We start from the raw sequence: 25239 nt of genomic DNA on the forward strand, positions 1-25239 counted from the left end.
CTCAGGGTATTGCTGGCTGAGGCATGAGCAGAGGATGGACCAAGACACAAAGACCTGGAGGGGTGTGTTGTGTCTCAGGAATGGGAATGCTCAGCACACCAGGAGCGTGTATACTCTGTGGAGGCCTAGGGTAGGAGAATGACCTGGAATACAACCTGGAACAAGGGCATGAGTGGGTTTGAATCCAAAGCAATCATGTGGATTTTATCCTGCAGACCGTAGGTATCAACTTTAAATTTTAGAGAAGAGTGCCTTGAGCCATGCTGTGTTTTAGGTGTTAGTTGGATTCAAGTTGGAGATCAGACAGGGAGGCCTATCAGGGTCCGGGTGAGAGGTGGGAAAGGCTAAAGTAGAGCAGGGACAGGTGGACATGGACATGAGGAGTGGCAGAGTCATGAACTGGAAGGCCTGGTGATGGCTTACACACATATGGCAAGAGCCCCAGTTACCAGCCTGGCTGGAGAAACCTTGGCTAAGACAGGGAGACCTAGGAAGGAGAGGTGGTAGGAGGTGCTTTGGGGCTGGGGATCGTGACCCCAGTGACGGCCTTGGTTCTTGTGCATATGTGAGAGTTCTGCAGCTCACTTACGTGGAAATACCCAAAGTGGGGGCTCGGAGCCCAGGAAGAGATCAGGGCTGGAGTCATTAGTGTAGAGATGCTTGGCAAAATCCCTACCATGGGTGGAGGGGCAAGGAAGGTAGTGGAGCAGGACCTCCCCCAGGGGGCTGCAGAGGAGACCTCGGGGAGGGGGGAAGCAGGTGTCTGAAAGATGCTCCTAGAAGGAGGCTGAGTCAAGACATGGGAAGAGAGACCTTCAAGAAAGAGAACTCTGACAATTTCCATTTCAAAAGTCCGTATTATTTTTTTAAAGGCAAATGATAGAGAGGAGTCAACTAGCATGGCAACCAGAAATAAAGCAATTCTCCATCATCTCCCAGCTCCAGTCAGACTGCTCAACACAATTTATTTCAAACAGATGAAGATGTGTTTCAGTGTAGCTGGGAGCAGTCAATTAAAAAGATTAAAGGCAGAAAAGCTACTGCAGCAAAAGTATTTAAGTTTTAGTTTCTTCGGCAGCTGTGCTTTCTCCACTTCTCAGCAATCAGAATTTCCTTACCCTCTGTTCTCTGTGGCTGTTGGGACTGAAGGAAACTATTTATTTGGCTCCTGCAGGATTTTTTTTTCTTTTTAAAGCGATCCTATGATCGTAGATTTCCATTATTTCCATTATTTATATTTTGTATATCTTCTAAGCATTTGGCTGCTTTATTTTGTTTAAATCACTTTAGCATGCTTAAAGAACTCATCCCTTGATCCCCAATTTTTAGCTGAGCAAATCAAAGGTACAGGTTTTCCTGAAATTAAATACCGTAGGTTACACAGACTCAAAACAACCCGAACTTTTGTTTTATGTTCCATTGACCTCTCCAGACAAATCATGTTTCTATTCTTGTTGATTCATGACATTATACACCCGGAGACTTAAAACCAGAAAGAACTGGGGCACCTGGGTGGCTCAGTCAGTTGAGCGTCTGCCTTCAACTCAGGTCATGATCCCGGGATCCTGGGATTGAGCCCCGCATCAGGCTCTCTGCTCATTGGGAAGCCTGCTTCTCCCTCTCCCTCTGCCTACTGCTCTGTCTACTTGTGCTCTCTCTCTGTCAAAAAAATAAATACAATCTTTAACAAAACAAACCTGGAAGGAACTGTGGAAACCATGCTCCACCCCTTCTTTTTACTGACTGAAGCTCACTCTGGCTAAATGACTTACCCAAAAAGTCCTATGGTCAGAGAATTTCTGGGCATCACCTGTAAAAGCCCCTAGCTCCCATAGTCGAAGTTTCTTCTCACCTCCTCCCCCAGGCTCAGTCCCACTCCTGACGGGGAAACTTGACTTGGGCAGGAGGAGCTTTGACAAACTCTAGCAGCCAGGTCACTCACACTGGCTGCCAGGTCTGAGATGATGCGTAGCTTGGGCCTCTTCCTGAGAGTAGGCCCAGTTTTGGTGCCTCAGTTTCCATCTGGGTCCTATGTCTAGTATCTTAGTCCCTCCTGGACACCAGAACCTGCTTTTCCCCCCATCTCTGGCTGCACCAGCTCTATCTTTGGGTTTTGGTCAGTGCCTGGCGTCCTGTCCCCTTCCCACAGGCTGGGAGTTTGGACTGCTTGTTTCCCAGCAGCCAAACTTTGTCCACCTGTCAGGAGATCTCAGGGCTCTCTCAGGACCCTTGTGTCCACATCCTCTGGTGGCACTTCTGCCTGATGCCCTGGACTTCTGCCCCTCTTGTGGCTGTTTGCTTCTCCCACTGGGAGGGGCTGTCCTTGGGGTCCTGCCCTATACCTTGTGTTCCCCATTCCACTGCAGTCCCCTGGGCCATGTTCTGAGACATTACATAGAAGTAGTGCATAGCAAAGCCAGGGCCACTAACTTCTGAGCCAGCATTTTTTTTTTCATTAAATCATCTTTCTCTTTCATTTCCTATGTGACTTGGGTCTGCCATTGGCCAGCAGTGTACATTTGGGCAAACCCCTCCACTTTTCTGGGCATCATTTTCATTGGATGAAAATTTGGGATGATAACGTTAATTTCCCAGGGTTGCTATGAGGATTAAATGACATAAAAAAGCTTGTGGTGGATACCTGGCCCTCGAAAAGTGTTTTATCTGAACTGAAGGCTGTTTTTTTTTTTTTTTTTTTTTTTTTTACCACTCATCTTTTTTCTACTAATTACCTGCTTTCTCCCTACACTCAATAATGTAATAGGGAGTTTACAACAGGGCTAAGTACTACATTTGTGGATATGTATTGGAGCATCCATATCGATTGAAATCTATCTTGGCTTGCTACTGAAGTAAGTGCTTGCTCATTCATGGCTTTACTTACTAAGCCACTAATCTGGGCAAGTAGTGGGGATGCTCTTGAATGTTGGTATCATGTCTTCAGGTTAGCTACATATGGACAGTGAATAAATATATTAGGAAATTGAATCTGTTGGCTTTATTTCCAAGGTCCCACCAAAGCATTTTCTTGGTCTATTTTTTGTCTTTTAGGAAAGAATGGGCAAAATGATACTATTTTATGAAAGTGTAAAAGCAACAATAAAACTAAAAATCCCATATTAAACAAAATCAAATGAGGCCTTTTGACTAAAATATTTCAAAAGAAGAAGCCCGTGTGGTGCTTGATCTCCTTAGGAACTTCTTAGGAGCTTCTCGAGCACCTGCTGGTGCCTGGCACTCCGTATGTTATCCGGCTTAGTCCTGACAAGAGCCCTGGAAGAGGAGATTTTAAAACTCATTTTGCAAAAAAGGAAACTAAGTCTCATAAAGACTCAGAAACTTACCCAGGGACATAGGAAGTAAGAGATAGAGCTGGGATTTGAACCCAGGTGCTTTTTCCCTGAAGGCTCACTCTACGCCACGCTCAGATGCTGCCTCTCAGATCAGCAGACCCAAGGACATGAGGCAGGGTCCATGAGACTAAGGCTGATAGCTGATGACGATGGGACTATAGGTGACACTGAAGCTATTCTAAGTTACTAATTCTCAAGTGGGACTTTGAAAATCATTTTAATGACCATTATAACCCCATAATCAGATGCCTGGAGTTCCTTTTCCTCCTTTCACATGGTGATGGTTTAAGGGGATGAATATCAAAAGCTCACCTGGAATCCTGACACTTTCCCATTTTCCCTGGAGACTCCTTCTACCCCTCACCAGGACCTGAATGCTTTTTAAAAGTCCAAGTCCTGTTCACGTGACACTGACCACTTGTGGTCTTTTCTGACTGTGGCCCATGTAGGGAGGGTGTCAAAAGTGACCCATGCCTTTCAGGCTCCCTATGGCTTGAAGTCTTTCTACGTGGGGGTGCTGCAGACACCCCTGGACCTCCTGGGAGCACTTGATCAGTGGTGATGAAAGTGTTTCCAGGCCAGAGAAGCCAAGAGAAGGATAACTGCATTTTGTCATCTTTCTGGTTTCCTGGCTCCAGAATTTTGGACATGGGCAAGTACAAAAAATATGTGAATTCTTTTTGACTAAGAACTACTCTAAGCTATTTGTGTCTTTCCAACAAAGTCCTTATTGAATATTTTGGTCAAAATGATTCCATGTCTTCATCCCTGCCCTCTATATTTACTGACTCTCTGAAAAAGGAACAGGAATTAGTAATCAGAGGCTCATTCATTCATTCTCTCATTTATTCCCTCAATAGACATTGAGAGATTTATATAAATCAGATAGCATATTACACTTTATACTTCCCATTTCACCCTTCTAACACTGGGTAGGTATTGTGGTCCCCATTTTACAGCTGGGGCAAATTAGCTTCAGAAGTATTGAATAATTTGCCCCAAATCACAATGCTCATGAAAGACGGGGCTGGGATTAAATGCTTGTTGGCACACATGCTGACAGAAGTTCCTTAGCAGGAGAGCAGAAAGTAGGTAAGATTTAGTTCTGGGGTCCCTCTCTGAGTTGGAGATATATACATATATATACATATATATATGTAAGTTGTGCCATCATGGGTCTCGCTCTCATCTGCACAATGATATGGTATCAGCACTGTCTCAGAGAGGGTCTGCGAGGACTGAGGGATGCATGTGAAGTTCTGGGTACCGTGTCTGTACAGGTAATGCCCAGAAGTGGTAGTGACTATTGTTTTTTTTATCATTATTTTCAGTACCAAATCCAGAGGCTGGAAGAAAGGATACAATCAGGGAAGCATTTGATTGTCTGCATTACAGTACTAGTTAAATCAATTCTACAAGTCTTATTTACTATCTAGTAAATCCTATCGAAAGGTCATGACTCCAACCAGATGTCCTACACCCAGAGGCAACATCTCATTGCTGAATTGAGACACAGCTGATCAATTGCAAATTGGTTAAAACCCTAAAATCCATGTGCGTTTTAATTACAGTTCAGAACCACATGGCTGTGATGGTATTCATGTTGTGGGGTCCAGATTCTGGTCAGTCCTGGATACGAATGGAAGGGCTCACTTAGAAAGAAAGACACCTGCCACAAAGTAGTAAATGTCTATTTCCACTGTACATGCTTTCCTTCAGCGAAGGCCCTCAGGACACACCATGGAAGTGGCAGCAGTGCCATTATTATTGTAAAATGACTCCATTTTGAATAAGTCATGCTGTTCTTGGACTAAGATTGTGACTAAGATTGTGCCTCTGAACCCACCTCCTTGTCCAAATATCCTGGAATAACCATAATCCAAAATGAAAGGATTTGGAAACAGAAGAGCATGAAGAGTGTGTGGGCCATCAGCACCTTCTGTGGATTCCTCGCTAGCTCATCAGGGCCTGCTGAGTCCTTCCCAGAGTCAAATGCTTTACAAGTCACGAGTCATAAAGCTTTTCCCTCTTAACTTGTTGCTACATAATTGATGGAATCTTGGAAGCAAGGAGACAATGACATGCTGACATCTTTCAGCTCTCCTTACCATAAAAAAAGGACTTGTAAGTTTCAGGAAGCAAATAGCAGAGCCAGCTAGCTGTGCCTTCCTGATGACAGTTGCCATCATAATGGTAATTTCAACTTTTTCAGGGGGCAAATCCCAGCACCGGCAATGGCTTTACTGCCTCCTGTGATTAAGCTCCCTTGTCCTTCCTCTTACCCCTCTCTTGGCTTGCCCCGCTGGGCTGTCGGGACTAATTCACAGCTACATACATCGGATCTGACCATTACAACAGTGACAGTTTGACTTCAAAAGAGGATCAGGGGTTTTCTCCTGTGGTCCGGAGAGTGTCAGGAAAACCAGAATACCACTGGTATTTCAGGCAAACAGCCCTTCCTTCTCACAAAGCAGAGAAAGGCTCTAAAAAAAAACCGTCTAAATCACCCAGTGTATTAAGGCATCAAATTCTTGCACAAATTGTAACAGACATTTTTTTCGTTGTGGAAAGACAAGAGATTTTGCGAAGATGTCAAATTGCATAAAGCCACAGCACAACACGGCATCAGAGATGTAATTTGTGCTTGTCGCTTTGTGAAGCAGGAAGGCAAGAAGGCATTAATATAGTCCTTGAGTGAAGTGGATCCAAACACAGTTTATTCTCTGCCATGATTAGCAGGTGAATGGCTTGCAAGAGCTATTGCCATTCTTTTTCCCCCTAGATATCTACTTTCCCCCCCTCATCTACAGTGCAGCCAGCAAGACAGGCAGGAATCAAGAGCTGTATATATTAAGAGCTTTGGTCAAAGCCTTTCTGTTGAGAAATGAGTTGTGCTTGGACTGAGGCAGTTCAGGCCAATGAAATGTGTAGCTTATTGTGTTTTAATGGCAAAATTTAAAATAACGACAGGATTAGGAAGATAAATGGACACGGAGGCATTTCTGTAGTTAGCATGGAAATGAATGTGTGTTTACTTCATCTTTCTTCAGGCAAGAAGCTCCTGGGGAATGACTCTACACAAGACAGAAGACAACAGGGTTTGCTGTTCATTATGGTTGCTAAATAGGACTTCAGGTTAATTTCTCTGGTCTCTAATCATGGAACAAAGGGATTGTGCTCTAAATATGTATATATGTATGTATGCATGCATGTATCTATCTATCTATATCTATCTACCTATCATCTATCTATTATCTATCTATCTATCTATCATCTATCTATCTATCTATCTATCTATCTATCTATCATCTATCTATCTATCATCTATCTATTCTATAATCTATCATCATCATCTATCACCTATCATTTATCTACCCATCATCTTTCTATATCAATTTCTACATATATATCATTTAACCATCCTAAAGTTAATAACTACCAATAGAAAGAGGGTTAATATTTTGAAATAATATAAAGATACTATAAAACATAGTTTAAGGTAATCAAGTATACACACACACAAACATTCCTATACACTCTTTCAGAAACGACTCCAGGGACTACTCTGTGCTCTTCTCTTTCTTCAAGCCTGCAGCAGGCTGGGTCAAGGGCATCAAGGGGCCCTGGAAGAGTGAGTAATAAAGGGTGGTGTTGACATCCAGGGGGGAGCAGAGCAGCTAGGTGGGCGTGGGCAGTCTCTACCGTCTGAGATGGGACACTTGCCAGGCCTCTGCAGTGAACCCCATACAACTTTTCACTTGGGGGAACAAAACCAGAGTTCCTAATGACCTAATGGTGCTTACTATATGTTTTATGGATGAGCAAGGGAGAAAAGCAGGAGAAGAGAGAGAGAAAGAAGAAAGATGGTAGGGGAGAGGCTAGGTGGAAACCCTGGTATAGAGTCTGTTGTGAGCCCTCAGAAGATGGGTCTCAAAAAGCAACTTGACCTGCATGGTTTTGTTATAATGCACATTCCGTACAGACTTGCCAGAGTCATACATGGTGGTGAGACCAATGGAAACTCAACCTTTTAATTACTTAATTGCTGGTCATAAAGTGATGGCTGACTGCCAAAAGGCTAATGCTTGTCTGTGACAGGGTGACATTTTTCTAAAGTAAGTCTATTGATTTTTTATTTGTCCCTCACTGGCGGTTGTTCATAGTTTGAACAAGTCACCTCTAATTTACTTATCTTATTTAAATTATAAATTGTTCTCACATAAGCAGCCTAGCTATAAAGCCAGAAAATGTTAAAAAGTTAAGAAAACTATTAAAAGCCCAAATAATAGATAAGAGATCATTTTGGATCTTAAAGGCAAATTTTGCAAAGTTAATGGAAACTGTACTTGAAAAAAGATATACATAGGAATCTTGAAATGCTCAAAGCTGATATGAAATCTTATTTTAAAACATGAATAAAATTTATACTAAAAAAGCTGAATATAAAGAAAAAATACCCTATTATAAAAATGATGTTCAATATATTCTGTAGGGGCGCCATATGGCCTCAGGTGCCACAACCAGCAAATCAGCACCTTGATATCTGAGAAGCCTCTAGATGCCAACATAGTGTTTTAGGATAGAAGCCAAGCCCGGGCCTGCCCTTACCCTTTCTAATTCTCATTTGTGATGCTCCTGACCTTGCGCCAAGCAGGAGGGGTCTGTTTTCCTGACCTTGACTGGGCCACCTGAGTCTGACTGGCCGGACTAGCCTCCCTTCTCGTCTGCTGAATTTCCCTTCTGGGTCCTCACCTCCATTCATCTGGCTCCAGCTTGTTAACCTGACTCTAGGCCCTGTCTGCTTTCTTTGCTTGAAGCTTCAGTTTGATGATCATTATCCTGAATGCTACCTGACTCCCCTCACCCCACTGAAGGGAAAAAGCAAGTGGTGCCTGCTGTCTCACCTCATGACTTATAAAGGTTCATATTTTCACAGCAAAAATTAAAAGCAGCACTTTGTAGTAAATGCCTCTCATCATTTTGAATGCAAGGGGCAGAAATTGTTATTTGGAGGTTGGGTCTTATGGCTGGGTCAATCTGGTATGGGTGGACCCGTGCATGGTCTCTCACGGTGTGGGACCCCACTTTCTAAGAAGCACAGCTTTCTTAGAGTACCATGAGTACCATGTTACTCTTTCGGGCCCACATCAGCAAATGAGAAATCATCTCCTCCTTAGAGGAAGCCTTAACCTTGAGATCCTTAAGGCAAGGTTTCTAAGACCTATATGCACAATAGTTCATGGTCTAAGTGACAGGCTTGCTTTGGTGAAGGGAGTTCCAGAGCAACACAGCCAGGGGAGCTTCATAGGGTAGACCCAACCTCCACTCCCCACGCAGAAAGGTGTGCCGGAGTACAGTGATTCTTAAAGCATGGTCCGGAGACCCCTTGGGGCCCTGATGCCCTTCCAGGAGGTCTTTGAGGTTAAAAGCTGTTTTCAAAATAACACTAAGACATTTTCCATTCTTCTCATGAGTTATCCAGTGGAGTTTTCTAGAGGCTACGTGGTGATACTGCAACAGATTGAATACAGAAGAAGGTGTAAGAATCTATTAGCCAGACATCTAAGAGATTTGCAAACATGTAAAACAATGTCGTCTCCATTAGCTTTTTTGTTTTAAATCCTAATGTCATGTTTCATGAGATAGACTATTTTTGTCAACATGTAATACTAATTTAATTATTGTTCATTATTAATTAATGCATGTACATTTAAAAATTGTTCTCAATTTTAATTTCTAAAATTATATATATATCCCACAGACAAAGACCTTTTGGGGTTCCTCAGTAATGTTAGAGAGTATAAAGTGGTCCCGATAACAAAAAGCCTGCTCACTCTGTGCTTTGGGATACCAGATGGTAGGAGATGGACCATTTCACTCGCAAAGGGAGCCGCCCTCAGGATGGCCACAATAAATGCCAGCTCAGCTGGTATATCCTCTCAGCTGCAGGTGGATCAAGTGGAGCGCAAAGCATCTAATGGACGCCTACAATAGATGGGGAGTAGAGCATCCATGACGCTTCCCGCGTCTCGGCAGGTGGCCCCTGGTCCTCAGCTGCTCATGCAGATCCTGTGCTTTCCTGGGGCAGATACCAGGCACGGATCTAATCAAGTGCCTACCTGCATGGAAAGGCACAGTAGCCGTGAGCCCACGGGTTGGGAGCTCGGTGTGTGAGGCTGGGTTGCTGCATCACCCACTGTGTCCTCCGCTGTCTGCCTTTAAGACTGTTCTCCAAGTCTTTCTCTGGGCGATTCCACATGGTGCTCAGGCCTTCACCAGTCACCTTGGAGAGAGGGTCTCACAAGACCCTCACAAAATAGCTCAGCACATAGGCAGGCAACCTTGGGAACACAATGTTGAATGGGAAATGCAAGGCATGATTACTCCAGGTTTAGAAAGCAATATGCGAATACATCCAAGTTCTATTTCGTTCAGGAAACCATAGCTTACCCAGTTTGCAGAACTCTGGATCTTTTGCTTCACTGGTGGAAAGGAAACTTCTCCGGATTTGGATAGACCATGGATTTGGAAGCGTGGGGAGAATCTGACTTGGCTGTGGATCCTCATCTGTGTTACTGTTGTCCCTCTGCTTCAACCCTGCTCTGACCCCCAGGAACATCCAGCAGGGCTGCTTCCTTTGGCCTTGTTTCATGACCTCAAAGAGAAAATGACCCCACAGGGACTGTGTGTGCCTCATGGTCCCTGTATCATTAAGGTGACATTTCTCCAAGTGTGGTTTAGTGATCTACCTCAGACAAGCTGCATCAGAATGATCATGGTGGGGAGGTGTATTTACAAGGCCCTATGATGGTTTTTAGATTACCCAAATTTAAGAATCATTGCATAATAATATTATATATTTTCATATTGTGACCTTGATTTAGAAGAAGTTTTTTTTTTTTTTTTTTGATTTAGAAGAAGTTTTAAGAGCACACTTTCATGAGCCTATGGCTGGGGTCTCATTTGGGTGTTTTCACAGGAGATTCCAGAGAAGTGTAAAGCTGATAACTGGGATTAGGGAGAAATTAAAGGTTTTGGGGGTGCATTGAGTTGAAACTCAGTTATGAATAGGATATCAGAAACTGGAATTGGGGAAGTGTGGGAAATCTAGGTCTGAACTAGATTTCTTTTTCTTTTCTTTTCTTTCTTTCTTTCTTTTTTTTTTTTTTACCATTTCTTAAAGAAATGATATCAGGCCAGTCACTTCTACGGGATGGGAAGCAAGATGCCAGTGGCTGAATCTAAGGAGTGGGATGAAAATTTGAGGCAGCCTGTCACGGGCTAGAAAATTCAGGTCTAGGAAAGTTCTTTGCTGCTCCTGTTGGTTCCTTCAGGATCTGAAACCTGTAATTTGGAAAGCTGACCTATGGGTTGGCTGTATTCTCTGAAATTATTTCCTCTTCACTTTCTTTCAGTGTTTATAGGTGTTTGAGACTTCCAGCCTATCTGAACTGTGCCAAGGACAAAGGTACAGATGAAGTCTTAACTGTCCCCAAGTGTGAGTTTTTATGAGAGCCTAGCATATGCTTGGTAGGTGTGGGACAATGGGAAAACCCAACAGGGTAGGAGTAAACTGGAGACACCAAACCTCTTTGATGTCCCCCTCCCAGAGCCCTGTGTGTGCTGGGCTGCTCCTGTCTTGGCAGGTTTGTGCTTTATATCCTTACAGCCTCGCCATGGCTCCTTAGGCTTCTCCCTCTGTCTTCTGTTCTTGTGTTCACTCTGCTTTCCCAGCCCTCTGCCCAGGAAGAAGTTACCATCCTTCTGATGGACCCGTGGCTGTCAACCAGTCAAGCTCCCTGCTCCCAGGTAGATTGACAGGAAAGAGCACCCATGTTAGACAACAGTGTGAACAATTTCCTTCTCAAGGACAACTGGGATTACATATTTGGATTCCTGTCTGTGCCCTGATTCTAAGATCTCAAGGTCTTAAGTGCATTTCTACATATTTTAAGGGTGGGCGTGGGAATAAGAACTTGCATTTTCAAATGACAGACAGAAATAGCAAGAGAGGTTTAATAAAATCAGGTAAAAATCAAGACTACAGGGCCTATTCTGTTCACAGAGTGAACCTGTAACGTAAGAGCTATCATTGGGAAGAAGTTAACTCGCAAACCTATTGTTTAGCTACTGACTTTTTCCAGAAAAAGTGGCTATAAATGCTATTTGTACTTTAGGCTGAATCGTATCTTTTTCCTTTTAGTTCTTTCTGCCTCCTTCCATGTCAGACATCCATCTTCCATACACATGGACAATAATGGGTGTAGAAAATGCTAGGCCTTGAAAGTCTGAAGTGGCTATGCCAGAGAGTCCTGTTAGGATACATGTTGTGGGAAGTCCAAGTTCACTACTATGAAGTCAGGGACACAAAACAGACTCTAATTCTACTCTGAATAAATCTCTTTCCTTGAGGTAAACCAAGACAACAAACCAGTAACTTACCAATTCTAGAAAACCTTTGTTGGTCATAGAAAAAGGAATGGGAAATATAGTGCTTTTTTGTACTAAAGTATTGCCATGATGCATAATAAAATTTTAAATTTATTGTGAAACTCAAAGGTGCATGAACTTTTATTGAAAAGAGTTACTTTTTCTATTAAGCCTCAAATACACCAAAACATTATTTTTTTCAGATCATAATATTTGAAGGCAACAAGAAGCTTTAAGACTCTCTCATGAAAGGGTCGCCCTGGCTGCCCTTCAGTGAATTTTCCAACAAGTTTAACTTGGCCTTAAAATTTTAAATATAAATGTCTTCAGGTTGCCAACAAACCCTATTTCCTTACCACCTTGTCTTTTCACTCATTTCTAGTTTCTTGTCTCCTCTTGATGGTTATATGATGCTAGGTATTTTTCCCAGTGTCTTCATTTGAAAGATGAAGCCCAGAGTGGTTTGCCTACAGCCCTAGAGAGTCCTCATATCCAAGCAAAGATTACACCCCATCCTCCACCACTTCCACTGTATGTTCTTTCATCACGATGCCAACTTGCTTTAATTTGTTTAATCCAAACAACAAAGAACAAAGGTTTTCTGATGCATTTTTACACAGCATGCCATTTCGGACTGATACAGAAATTTACAAAGACTTAAAATGACATCTGTGGAAAGATGGTGCTGGACCAAATCTAAACAATCTCTAAAAAGGGAGCTTCCTGCCACGGATCAGCTTTCACTTGCTCCCTAATCTGGCCAAGTAGGGGCAGGGAGAAGAACGTGGTGGCCAGTGGAAGTCATTGTCACCTTCCTTTCTGCAGCAGCTCTGGTGTGGGGTGGCTGGCCCAGTTTCTAGGTGGGGGGGGGGTCAGCATCACTCCTGGGCTTGAGAAAGGGGTATGTGTGTGAATGCGCACGCATGTGTGTGTAGTGGGGTGGAATGGCAGGAAGGAGTCTCCAGAGATGAGAAGAAAATAGTGTTTCATTAATGGCACAGCCCTGAGAATGGCAAAGTCACAGCCCACTAACCACAGTATTGATCATGCTCTCCCTGGCCAGTCCATCAGCTACCTCTTACTTTCAGGTCACAGGTTTCCAAACCCAAGCTAACCCCCCCACAGAGAGAGATGCTTATTTTAGCGTCAGCGTACTGCTCAGAGATGGGAGCTGACAGCATTTTGAATGCAGCCATGTGAAGGGCTCTGGCTTTTCCACGGAGATGACCCAGTAGAGCCAAGAATTACTGTGGCAAGAGAAAGTTTAAGTGTGACCTGCGTTATTTACAGACATGCAGTGCCTGGCAGAGTTTAAGTGAACGTCCACACAATTCACTTCCTAAAAATGTTTCCTTTGTAATTAAGAAGATAACTGAAGCACAAAGTTACTTTTGTTCTGAGTTATCTAGAATATAGGCCTTGTTTCTTATTTTGTATGTACAGACCCAGAATTAGGTGAACCAATCATAGAGAAATGATGGGGAAATACCGTCAAAAAGACAGAATTTGAAAATTAACCTACATTTCCTTTATCTCATACTGTTTTGTGGCTGGCAATACGCAAACTACTCCCTACTGAAAATAAAAGGTAACAATAGTAATTGTCAGATGGTGGAAAATATATTCAAAGAGACTTCTTAGTAGTTTTATGCTCCACTTAAAAATGACATGAGTACAACTCAGCCCACTGTAACAGCTGGAAAATCCAAAGTAAATACACATCAATTCTTTAAAGCAGAAGTATAGTTATTGAAGTACAGTTAAACTTCACTAATTTATTTCAAAAAGCCATGGCTGGAAAGGGGATGTGAACACACACATGTGCTTTCAGGATATAGTCCTTGTTAAAAAAATTAACAAAACAGGTTCAGTTTTGCTTTTGGTCGCCACCCTAAAGTCAATATCCAGGAGTGAGGAGTGAAGATGCACCAGGGGCGGATGCTGGCCTTACGGATGACCGTAAAGCAGGTGAAACCTTTCTCCAGGCCCATCGCCTGTGCTGTTCTTGTTCTCTCCTCCCTGGGGCTCTGGTGACATTACTCTCTTTCCTTTGGCCAGCTGAGGCTCTCAGACTGACCCCCAATTGCCCCAAATTTTCCACAACATTGATTTCATCCCTTGCAAGAGACCTGCCCCCTGCCCTTTATCCCAACAAAATTTTTGCAAGATATCTGCTTTGCCCAAGTGATAAACCAGTGAAAATGAGGTATAGATTTGCTGCTGTGGATTTTCTCCAGCCAAGCAGCACATGCATTTCAAAAGAGGCCTTGAATCCTTTAAGAATTGAGTAATATAAAAATGGTCAGCACTCTATCAGGGTCAGGGGGAAAATATTTTGTGAAGGTCAGTTTTCTCCACTGTCCCTTAAGTCACATTCTTACAGTGCTGCATGCTTTCTGCAAAAACCTGAGGTAGGAAGGATTGATCTGAATATACTGTTTACAAACTATCCTGACTGGGTCTTTGTCCTCATCTCCTGCTTCTCCAGCAAAAAGTGACTACCTTGGAGCACTAAGGGCCAGGCCACGCTTCCCTCCAAAACCTGCCCTGGATTCCCATTGGCTACTAAATGAGTTCCAAACTCCTGTTCTATCCTTCCAGATGTGCTCATTCTAGAAGACGGAGCCTGTCCTGCTTTCCTGGCCTCTTGATTGATTGCACCCTGGCACAAATCCCATGATCTCATGGTATCCCGCTATGGATTTCTCAAACACCTGAACTTTTCTACTTCATGGTCACACCCTTCCTTGGCCTGGAGCCTCTCCCTGTCTATTCTCTTCGTGATCTACCACATTCATATTTGCAGATTTAGCTCACCTACTCCTTTCTCCATGGAAGTAGAACATGAGCCCTTATGTGCCCAATGGGAGCTCCCATTCATCTATCACACTGTTCCTTGGTGGTACTCCATGGAAAGAGATGCTTATAACTGAGAAACTTTCTCAATGATTCCTAACTTTCCTTTCCTTGCCCTCAGATCACCTCATAAAGCTCCTCAGGCGATGTGATACCTCCCTGAGCTGGAGAGGCTGCACGCCTCAGCTTTGATTTCCCCGGGAGGGCTCATCAGCCCAGTACTCGTTATCCAACACATCATAACTACACCACTTCATAGGGCAGTAAAATATTACTAATAAATTGACCAATTATACAATTAGCTCCCCTTAATCATGCCTCCCTGGTTAATCCTAGCATCTCTTTTGGTGGAATCTCTCGGTCAGTCTTGCTGATATTTGGATGGCAAAATCCAAAAATGATTATGAAGTGAAGGTGAAAAGCTAGGGAGTTTCATGATGAAGGGTGATGCAGCGGATGCTGGGGAATTCTGAATCACAGGCAAGATAAACGCGTGTCAGCAAATGAAGACTAGGTAATTGAGGAATAGCAAATCAAAAATGATAATTAATGACATGATAGGTGTTTCTAGAGAGAATAATTTGAAGAGAACTGATTAAGAGATGCTTAAGGGAAAGCTGGTGGAACCTGTGTGTTCTTATAACTCTCTTTATGATCCCGCTATGAAAGTCAAACAGGAAGTGAAAGGTATTATGTCATGCTGTTATGTAATTTGTTTGGTAAGATTATGCCCACACCCTCCAGCACCACGTGTAACTTTGTTCTATGAATCCGTGCATGGTGTAAATGTAAACTATGTCTTGTTAAAATAAAATGAAACAAATTTATTTTCATGATGTTTGGTTTTATTTTGTAAGATGAAGACTTAATATTTTATTTTATTCTTTTAAAGATTTTATTTGTTTATTTGACTTAGAGAGAGAGAGCGCATGCACAGAGAAGCAGGCAGAGGGAGAGGGAGAAGCAGGCTGCCTGTAGAGCAGAGAGCCTGATGTGGGGCTCGATTCCAGGACCCTGAGATCATGACCTGAGCTGAAGGCAGACGCTTAACCGACTGAGCTACCCAGGTGCCCCAAGACTTAATGTTTTAGATCTTTATCTTTTCTAGGAAGTTTTGGCCCTTATTTATGAGAGCTATTTGAATTTGTCCTTTTCTGGTATCAGTTTTCTTCAAATAGTTAAGCACCTCCTATAGTTACTTGGCAGGAAACATCTTGCCGGCATGAACCCTGTCTTCATACTTATATTTACAGTATGCAGTCCATATTAAAGGGAGACTGAATGAAGGGGAAGCTAGTTAAAATGAATAGTGAATGTAAAAGTTAGGTTGGTTTTCTTTGCTTGGAAGGGTGCTGAGAATGGGATTCTCTTAGGCTTAAGAAAAGAAGCCTTGGCTTCCATAACCTTGGCTACCAAATAAAGAAAAGGACACTTTTTTAATGTCTATTTCTTACATTTGTTGTATGTTACCAGTTAAAATTCCTCATAGTCAGCAGCTCCTGGGTGGCTCAGTCGGTTGAGCATCCAACTCTTGGTTTTGGTTCAGGTCATGATCTTAGGGTCATGAGATTTAGCCTACATTGGACTCTGCACGCAGCAGGGAGTCTGCTGGAGATTCTCTCTCTCCTTCTCCCTCTGCCCTTCCCCCGACTCGTGCACATGCACGACCGTCCACGCATGCAAGCTCTTTCTCTCTCTATCTAAAAATAAATAAATAAATCTTAAATAAAATAATTCTTCATGGTCAGGATCTGTGTTGTGTTCTGAATATTTGTGTTCCTGCTAAATCCATATGTTGAAAACCTAATGCTCTATGTGATGGTATTAGCTTAAGGTAGGGCCTTTGGGAGGTACTTAGGTCATGAGGGTGGAGCCCTCATGAATGGGATTATTGCCTTATAAGAAAGGCTCCAGAGAGCTTACTAGGCTCTTCTATCATGTGAGAACACAGCCAGAATGGGCTGGCTATGAATCAGGAAGGGGACCCTCACCAGAGAATGTGACCATGCCTGTGCCTTGATCTTGAACTTCCAGCCTCTAAAACTGTGAGAAATAAGTTTCTGTTGTCTATAAGCTACCCATTCTGTGGTATTTTGTCACAGCAGACCAAAGGGACTAAGACAGTCTACTTTGTTTTAATCTTCACTGTGCCAGCAATGCATTATTCTGTATGCAGGACAGAAGATGCTCGAGGCGGTGACTAACTTGCTTGGGCAAAAGGGAATTACTCAGGTAGGCTCATGGGCACAATCTCAAGATTTGAGAAAGGACAGAGAATTCTAGTTCTTATTTATTTACTTGGGAAAAGGAGGTATCTACATTTTATGGTTGGTGCATTAGGATAGCTCAATCTCTTTGAAAGGAATGTTTGTTTCTCATTACCAACCCAACTTCTATGCTTTGGATTTTTACCTGAAACTAGTAGCCAGCTTGAAGACTTCCAACCACGACTTCATTGCCAGGTGTAGGTGTTCTCTATAACTGGGCTGATTATTGCACATAGCCAAATGGGCCGAATTGCTCCAAGGTTTATATGCACCATAAAATAAGATGTTTTCTTAGTATTTTACTAGGGAAAAATTCAAAAAAAAAACCAAAGTGGAAAGACTAGTATAGTGTCTACATATTCATCACATAGCTTCAACTATTCTTAATACTTTGCCACATTTGCTTCCTGTTACCCTCCCTTCCTTTCTTTTCTTTCTTCCTTAAGAAGTGTATTCTATTCATTTATCATTCCATCCTCACTTCCGAAAAAATCAAGATCAGTTATGCTTTAGAAAACCCATGTTTTAGAATTTTCTGCCTGATTCCTTGTAATGTTATTTACCTTGATTACAGTTTTGCTCTTTTCTGGAGAGGAGGTGTCAATGTGTCCTTCATATTTCATCATTTTATGAGACGCACAATGTCTGTTGTCCTGCTTTCCATGATGCTAAGACAGTCTGATCTCTACATTATGAAATTTCCCATCTTCATCAAATGGCTTCATCCTTAATGATCTTTACTGAACCTATTTTCTTTGGTTTCAAAATGATGATTTTTCTTTTTTCTTTTAAAGTATTTTCTTTACTTATTTGCCAGAGAGAGATAGAGAGAGACGAGAGAGAGAGAGCACAAGCAGGAGGAGTGGCAGGCTCCCCGCTGAGCAAGGAGCCTGATGCGAGATTATCCTAGGACCCTGGGATCATGACCTGAGCTGAAGGCAGATGCTTAACCAACTGAGCCACCCAGGCATCCCTCAAAATGATGATTTTTCTAATTTTATCATTCTTTCCAGATTTATTAACTAAGATTCTTTTCGAACAAAACTTTTCCTTTATCAGCTGGGGCCACTTGATTACCCTGAAATGCAATTCTTACAGGAAAGGCAAGATAAACACTCAATTCTTTATTTTTTATTGCCAACTTTTAGTGTAAGAAGTTGGTGTCCTAGTTATTTACCAGGTGTTTAATATGGTTTTTCTCTCCTTTGGGCTTCTTCTCTTTTATTTGTGACTATCAAGTCAAACATTTAAAAATATATGTTAATGCATTTCAATTACATTCATTATTATTTTAATTAAAATTGTCTTATCTTTTGTCAATGGAAGCCCCTTCATGTTGGATTTGGTTTCCATTTAATATGACCTGAGATTCCTTGGTAACTTCTTTCCCTTCTGGGACAACAGGATACTCCAGGCTCATCTTGCATATTTCCACCTGGACTGGAATCGGCCATCTCTCCAAGGAATTCCCTTTGGTAAGAAATGATATTTAGACTTGACAGTCAGGGCTTTTGGTATGTTAACTGCACTTGGGTTTTTATTTATCTTATTCTTTTTTAGAGAACATATATGTGAAGCATACATTTTTGAAAGAAGTCATGAGCTCATACTGATCTGTCAAGTAACATGCTTTTTACTTATCTTCTTTCATTTTATATTTATAACTCTTTTCTTTTACACTTGATAGTCTTGCTTCTTGACAGCATTAATGTAATTATGTTTTCATCATTCTGCACCCTCTATAAGATAGTTTCAAAAGGACTGGTAATAACAGGACAACTACAGATTTGACTATTAATGTTTCAGATTTCTTTGCAGTTCTACTTTTCTGTAGACTATGTTCCAGTAAGTGTAGCCAAAATACTGTTCTAAAGACATTTGAAATAAATCTTTTCCTTTGTAGTTGTTATTAACTTGGCCTATGGATAGATTCATTCATATACTTATTTTTATTTTTTTTAGGTATTTTTGTTATTTTATGATATATTATTTTCAAAGTCAAATCTCTATCACAAAGTACATGTACAAATCACACATACTTTTCAAATTTTATAGTTTCTAACAATATATCCTGGAAATTACTCCAATTAGAACATAGTTTAATTTTTCCTCTTATTTTATTTTTTTAGCTTTACAACAGAATTCCTTTTATTTAAAAAATACTTAAATCACTATCCCACAAAATGTTCAGAAACACAGGTAACTATAGAAAGTCAATGTGCATATACTGCTTTTATTATTATAATTATGGTTGTTAGCTGAATGAGAACAAATAATAGCTAAAAAGTTTCATATGATAGAAAAACACATTTGGGTAAGTTATGACACAATTTTTTGAGTACGTAGACAATAGAAATGTATTTTTTTTTCACCAATTGCAAATGCAAAGTTAATGATAAAATCAGGGAGCTGAAAGGTCAAAAGGGGCCTTAAACATATTCACTATCTTTTAAATTTTAGACAAAGGAGCTGAGAATGTAGAAAAAAAACAACAACATTTACACCATAGCAGTCTTTTTTTTTTTTATGACTTCCAATTTTAACTCTTTTCTAAAAACACTAGGGGTGTTGAGACCCCTATTGTAGATTATGTATCATCTCCTCTTTGGCTATGAGGTGTGTAGTTTTGTTAACGAGAGACATCAGTGAGTTCAGTTTCTGAGACCAGTCATTTAATAAATTATTTGGATCCTTGGGTCTCTGGAAGTCGATAATTCCTGCCAACCTGTCTACTTTAGCAAAGATGGTCTTGTTAACTACTAGATTAGAAAGAAAAGCTTCTGACTCATCAACAGACAGATTGAGAAGCTGAGCCATCCTCTTCATTGTTATCCTCGTATAATACTTGGTCATTACTCTAATATTATGTCCAACAACTCTGTACTTCAAGTCTTTCCACCTTCTTTCACCTTCTTCTGTAGAACCAAAAACATCAGTTGCCGGACTCTCAAGAGACACTTTTCTTTTTTTTGTTTTGTTTTGTTTTGTTTTTTTCAAGAGACCCTTTTCTTATGGAATATTCCATAGTCTTCAACAAGTGTGGACCAACGCATCAGCTCCATTGTGGTAAAAAGCTTTAAAAGATCCTTGTATTTAGGAATTTCTTCTAACTTCTTGTCACCACTTATTCGGTGAACCAAATCTGACTGTTCGTTGTCAAAAGGAGCCAAAATCACATAGAGGATAAACTTTTCAGAGCCTGTCGCCACTTTTCGTTTTCTGCCTGTATAGAGGGAGTACCATATATTGCTCTGTAGTGCTTACAAATAGACAGATAAGATCCCTCATGTTGATCCAGCTGAATCATTAAGTTATAATATTTCAATTTTAATTTCTCTGTATTTTCTTCCTGGTAAAACTTGGTGTTAATTTTCTTGCTGATGATTTGTGTACAAATGTAATCCTTCACAGCTAGGCAGAGCCTCATTTGCTCCAAGATAAACTCCACTCTCTCCTTCTTTTCCATTGACCGGTTGGTTTCCACCTGTAACTCCTGTAAAATGGAGGTGGCCTCTTTCACATCACCATTTTGCTCTTTTATAGTTGATAATGTTTCAGTCAGCCAAGCACGCTCAATTTCAACATAAATCTTTTCTTCTGTAACCATTCGTAGAGTATCAATTAACTGAAGTTTGACTGGAAGGTCTGTGATTTCCTCAACGTGAGTACAGCACTGTTGAACCATTTTTGCAATAGCTTGTTTTAACTGACTCCGTCTTTTTGACAAAAGAATAATATTTTCATTAAGTAAATCCCATTCTTTAGCCTCATAGCACATCTTCACTACTGCAACTAAGATGCGGGATGTAGACACCATATCAGAAGCAGTGTGGGTCTGTTTCTCCAAAGAGAGAAGGGTTTCAATGACTTTTTGAAGTCTTCCTTCCTTTGCCAACTTCTCGCACTCGGGCAGTCGCTGATCCACCATGGCGCTGTAGTCCACCTCCATCCTGACGATGCGCCCATCAGCCCGCTCTGAGCCGCGGTCCACCATGGTCCCTGCCTGAACGTCCCTTGATATCCCCCTGCTTCGGCCCTTCCTCTTTTATTTTTAAAGCTGAATTATGCTCCATCGTGTAGCTATATCCTAATATATTCAACCAGTCCCTTACTGATGGACATTGGGCTGATTCTAATATTTGTTACTATAAGTAAATGTATAATGAATAAGTTTCCTAAATATTGCTTCATATTTTGGAGGTGCCTCTTCAGGGTAGATTCCAGGAAATGGGGTTTCTGGGTCAAGGAAAAAATGCAAGGATAAATTTGTTGGCTATTAAGTCCCACCCTATAGAGTTTTTCACCTACCATCCACACCTGAGGGCTCCTGTTTCTCCACAGCCTCCCCAACAAAGAATGTCATCAAACATTTAGATTTTTGTCAATGTTCTAGGAAAAAAATGCTACCTCAGTGTGCTTTCTCTTATTGTAAGGGAGGCAAACCATTTTTTCATGTTCATATGCCAACAAAGAATGTGGTCAACTTTGGGGTTTTTTAGAATAAAACACCTAATCAAACTTACCATGTAACCTGCCAATTTGAAAACTTCAATTTATTTTTAGGTTTAAAAACTTGGTAGCAAGAAAAGGAAAAGATGAGAATGAATTCCAAGTTCCTTTTTTCTATAATTATATTGGGGGTGCTCCCTCAGATAATTAAATCTCTCAGTGTACCTGACAATGCACAAGGAAGAAACTCATTGTCATGGTCACCACAATGCCCTAGGGAAGCAGCCAGCAGCTCCAGATGGCTTAGGGCCAAAATTTGGGGTATGCAGAACAGCAGCAGGGAGAAAACAAAACAAACATTTTGCAAATCAGTACATGAGAAAGTGATTCAAACACTAAGCCCTGGTGCACAGCTCTGAGCTTTAGTGAAACAGGATTCTAGTCCCCATCCGCACAGTCTAAACTGATTCCAATACGGATTCTAATGGAAAGAGAAAGTTCCAAAGACTCCATTTTATAGATGTTTACAACATCAGAATCTCTGTGTTAGAAGAAAAATATCATTTGGTGTGAACTCTAACATGTTGAAGGAACAAAAATGCAGCGCTTCCTTTGTGAAGAATCCTTGTCAGAAACCTCTAATGGAAGAGCAAATGATTGAGGGAAAAGATTAATTTCTTTTTGATATTAAAATTATATTTATTATCAAGGCTTTAGATGACTAATCATAAACTTTAGATTGAAATTGACAAATGATATCCTAACCTAACTCCTTCAGTTTTTTGGTGTGATTCACAAAAACATCACTAGAAACCTAAGGCCAAGAAGTTAACCAGAGGAAGAAAGAGATTTTTTTTTGTTGTTTTTAAATATACCTCTGCCAGAAGCCTCCACACGCTCACAAATGAGTTGTTAAATTTATCTCTTGACCTATAGGCAACCTTACTGGAAATTGAGATAACCACAGGCCAGTTTCCATTTGTCAAAATTTGGTTCTTTCCCTGGTGATCAAGGGTCACTTCAGAGGCCTTGTACAACTTCCACATAACAATTAGAACATAGAAACCAGCCCTTGGCAGGGACTTTGACTGTGAGCCTTGTGTCAGACAGAGGCTAAGAGAAATATTAAATGTATGGGCTCTAGCAGGCATTAGGAACCCGAGGACACATTTCCAAGTGACTGGAAAATGCAATAACCAAGCAGAGATGAGAGTGGGTTGCCAGGGACTTAAAAATAGGCTTACAACCTCACTTTATTTCCACAGATATTTAATAAGCACCGGGACTAGAAGAGCCTGGCAAAGTAGAGGCACTCAGTAAATATTTGTTAAATGAGTAAATGGCTGTGACATCCTGGAGTAGACTTTACAGGAGATGAAATCTAGCTCTGACTTTATTTTTCTCATATGTGTGCCATATTCATGTGCCTTCTTTATTAATTGCCAGTTGACTTATTTCACCTTTCCTTGAAATTTCATATTAAAATGCACTTCTTCCAATACATTTTCCGATGGATTCCATGAAACAGACAGTATCCATTAGCCACTATGTAGTCTTCATCTTATATTGCTCTTTATTTTAAAGAGTCAATTTTATAATAATCTAGGGTCTTCTAAACATATAAGTTCTGGTTGTTTACTGGTGACTTGGAAAGACGCACTAACACAAGAAATCATTTTCCATCGGTATGGAGATGGTAGTATTAGTTTGCTGGGGCTGCCATAACAATACCATAAACGGAGTAGCTTAAACAACAGAAATTATTGCTTCTCAGTTTTGGAAGTTACAAATTGGAAATTAAGATGTTTTCAAGGTCACGTTTCCTCTGAGCTACCAGGGAAGGTTCTGTTCCAGCCCTCTCTCCTAGCTTCTGGTAGTTCCTTGGCTTGTGGCAGGATAATTTCAACCTTCATGTAATGTTCTCCCTGTGTGTGTGTGTCTGGTCCAAGTTTCCTCTTTTTAAAAAGTAGACCAGTCACATCAGTATGGGGCCCATACTGACCTCATCTGAACTGATTACATCTGCAACAATCCCATTTTTTCAACCAAGTTCACTGTCTGAGGTACAGGTGGGTGGTTAGAACTTCAATCTACATATTTTTGGCTGTCACAAGTCAACTCGTAACAGAGATCTTAGTGGTGAGATCCTCAATGGAAATTAATGAATTGCTATTAAATGCATGAGTACAATCTTAGGCTGATAGAGCTTAATGTGGGATTTATAGAACCCATTATCCTCTCTCATCATCTTGTAAGGTGGACATGGCTGAGGAAGCCTGTCAATATGGGAAATTTAAGAGTTAAAAATTGTTCTTTTTTTCTTATTTCAGAAGAAGGCTTTTGAGAGTGTGCCAATAAGAATAAAAGCTGTATCTTGGCCTAAAGAAAATTATCTTATTGGGATGACAGAACACATGATTAGAGTTTATGAAGCAACGTATGGTTAAGTGATACTCTTCTGATCTGACAGTAAAAAGGATAGATGTTAGATTGCCATGATTATAAAAATTTAAAAGGAGCTATTGACCTCCTAGATGACAAGCTTCAGAGCTGGATAGACCCTCTCTCTCTAGTAAAACCACCTTTTAACTGCTAAAAATTATTAAACAAGACAAAACAAATAAGAAAACCTCTTAAAATCTCTGAAAATTGTTTGGAGGGACTGTATCAAATGGAAAAGCATCTATTTAAGAAAATCTACTAAATCTCTGTAAGAACAGCACGGCACTGTGTTATTGAACCATGAGCTGCTCACATTCATTCCTGCCTTGCCCCAGCTCGGTGTGGCAGAAGCTCTATTCTAGGTGGTATGGCTAAGAAGAGGGGGCTCCCTCTCCTTCTGCCTTGCAGGCTAGATGTAGAGTTTTGCCACAGAAGGGGCATGTTACTGATATCCCTCATCACCCCACCTTCCAGCTTTGTACTGCAGAAGCTCTAGTCCATGTGGATACAGCCAAGCGGACAGGTCTCCCTTCCCCCACTGATTCCACACCTGTAGAGTCAAAGTTCTAATCCAGACAGAGCTGGCTGAGAATACTGGGCTCTGGGCTCTCTCCCCTCCCCAGGCTCACTCATAGGCCAGAAGATCCATGCTGGGAGGGACAAGCTGAGAAGACAAGGTACCACCCCTACCCAGAGCCCCAATAATACCACCAGGGTAGCCTTCTGAGAGAAGTGGGTTGCTGATGCCAGCCCCAGCTTTGGTACAAAGGCAATATGGCTCTCCTGGGGGGTGGGGGGGCAGGCATGAAGAGCAGAAAACTCCAGTGTGTCTGTGTAAAGGGGACTGACTTTACCAGGAACATAACATCAGGAAGTTCTTGACTAAGGGCATTGTCAAAAATAGTGGAGATCTTGGTGGTGAGCAGTTAAGAAGGGGAGCCATGGTACTTATAGCAAGAGTGAAATGGTAGGTCAGCTAGAAGTTAAACAGAGAGAACCAAGGAAATAGACTGCTGAGAAGAGCCCTCTTGTGTTGGCAGTGCCCTGCCCCTAAAAACGGGGTACAACTGAATAGGATCAGATATGGGGCAATCTATGCCACAGGGTGTGGTCAAAAACAATAGAGTACTCTGCTAGTAATTAGTGGAGGCTAACGGCCAGTCTTCATACCAAGAGGGGCAGACCAGCCAGAAGCCTAATAGGGAGATCAGAGAAAGAGACCCAGAAAACCCCACTAAAGCCACTCTGAATTTGCCAAATTAAGACCAAGATTTGAAGTCTCTGACCTGACATGGTACTTTATGCAGTATATAATGCTGGCAATAAGATATTTGCTATGTGGTATATGTTAGACCTGAATTTTTTTGGAGGGAGGAACTGGGATATACAATATATGTTATAATGAAATTTCTTCCTAGGAAAGAATTGAAAACCAAATGTGT

At 41.3% G+C, this 25239-nt stretch overlaps 2 protein-coding genes across 2 annotated transcripts in view; both read right to left on the reverse strand.

Moving 5' to 3' along the window:
• The window catches only part of XKR4 (XK related 4), a 417559-nt gene that overhangs the window by 104199 nt on the left and 288121 nt on the right, over positions 1-25239 (reverse strand). The window lies entirely within an intron of this gene.
• On the reverse strand, positions 19111-20959 carry PSMD12 (proteasome 26S subunit, non-ATPase 12). The gene is given in 3 exon segments (XM_045896547.3): positions 19111-19877; positions 19925-20093; positions 20096-20959. Coding segments are annotated over 3 exon segments (1368 nt in total). The 5' UTR covers positions 20901-20959; the 3' UTR covers positions 19111-19483.

Source organism: Mirounga angustirostris, unplaced genomic scaffold (assembly GCF_029215605.1).
Source record: "Mirounga angustirostris isolate CCGP_5_RB_7025 unplaced genomic scaffold, mMirAng1.0.hap1 SCAF_4, whole genome shotgun sequence".
NCBI classification, from domain to species: domain Eukaryota; kingdom Metazoa; phylum Chordata; class Mammalia; order Carnivora; family Phocidae; genus Mirounga; species Mirounga angustirostris.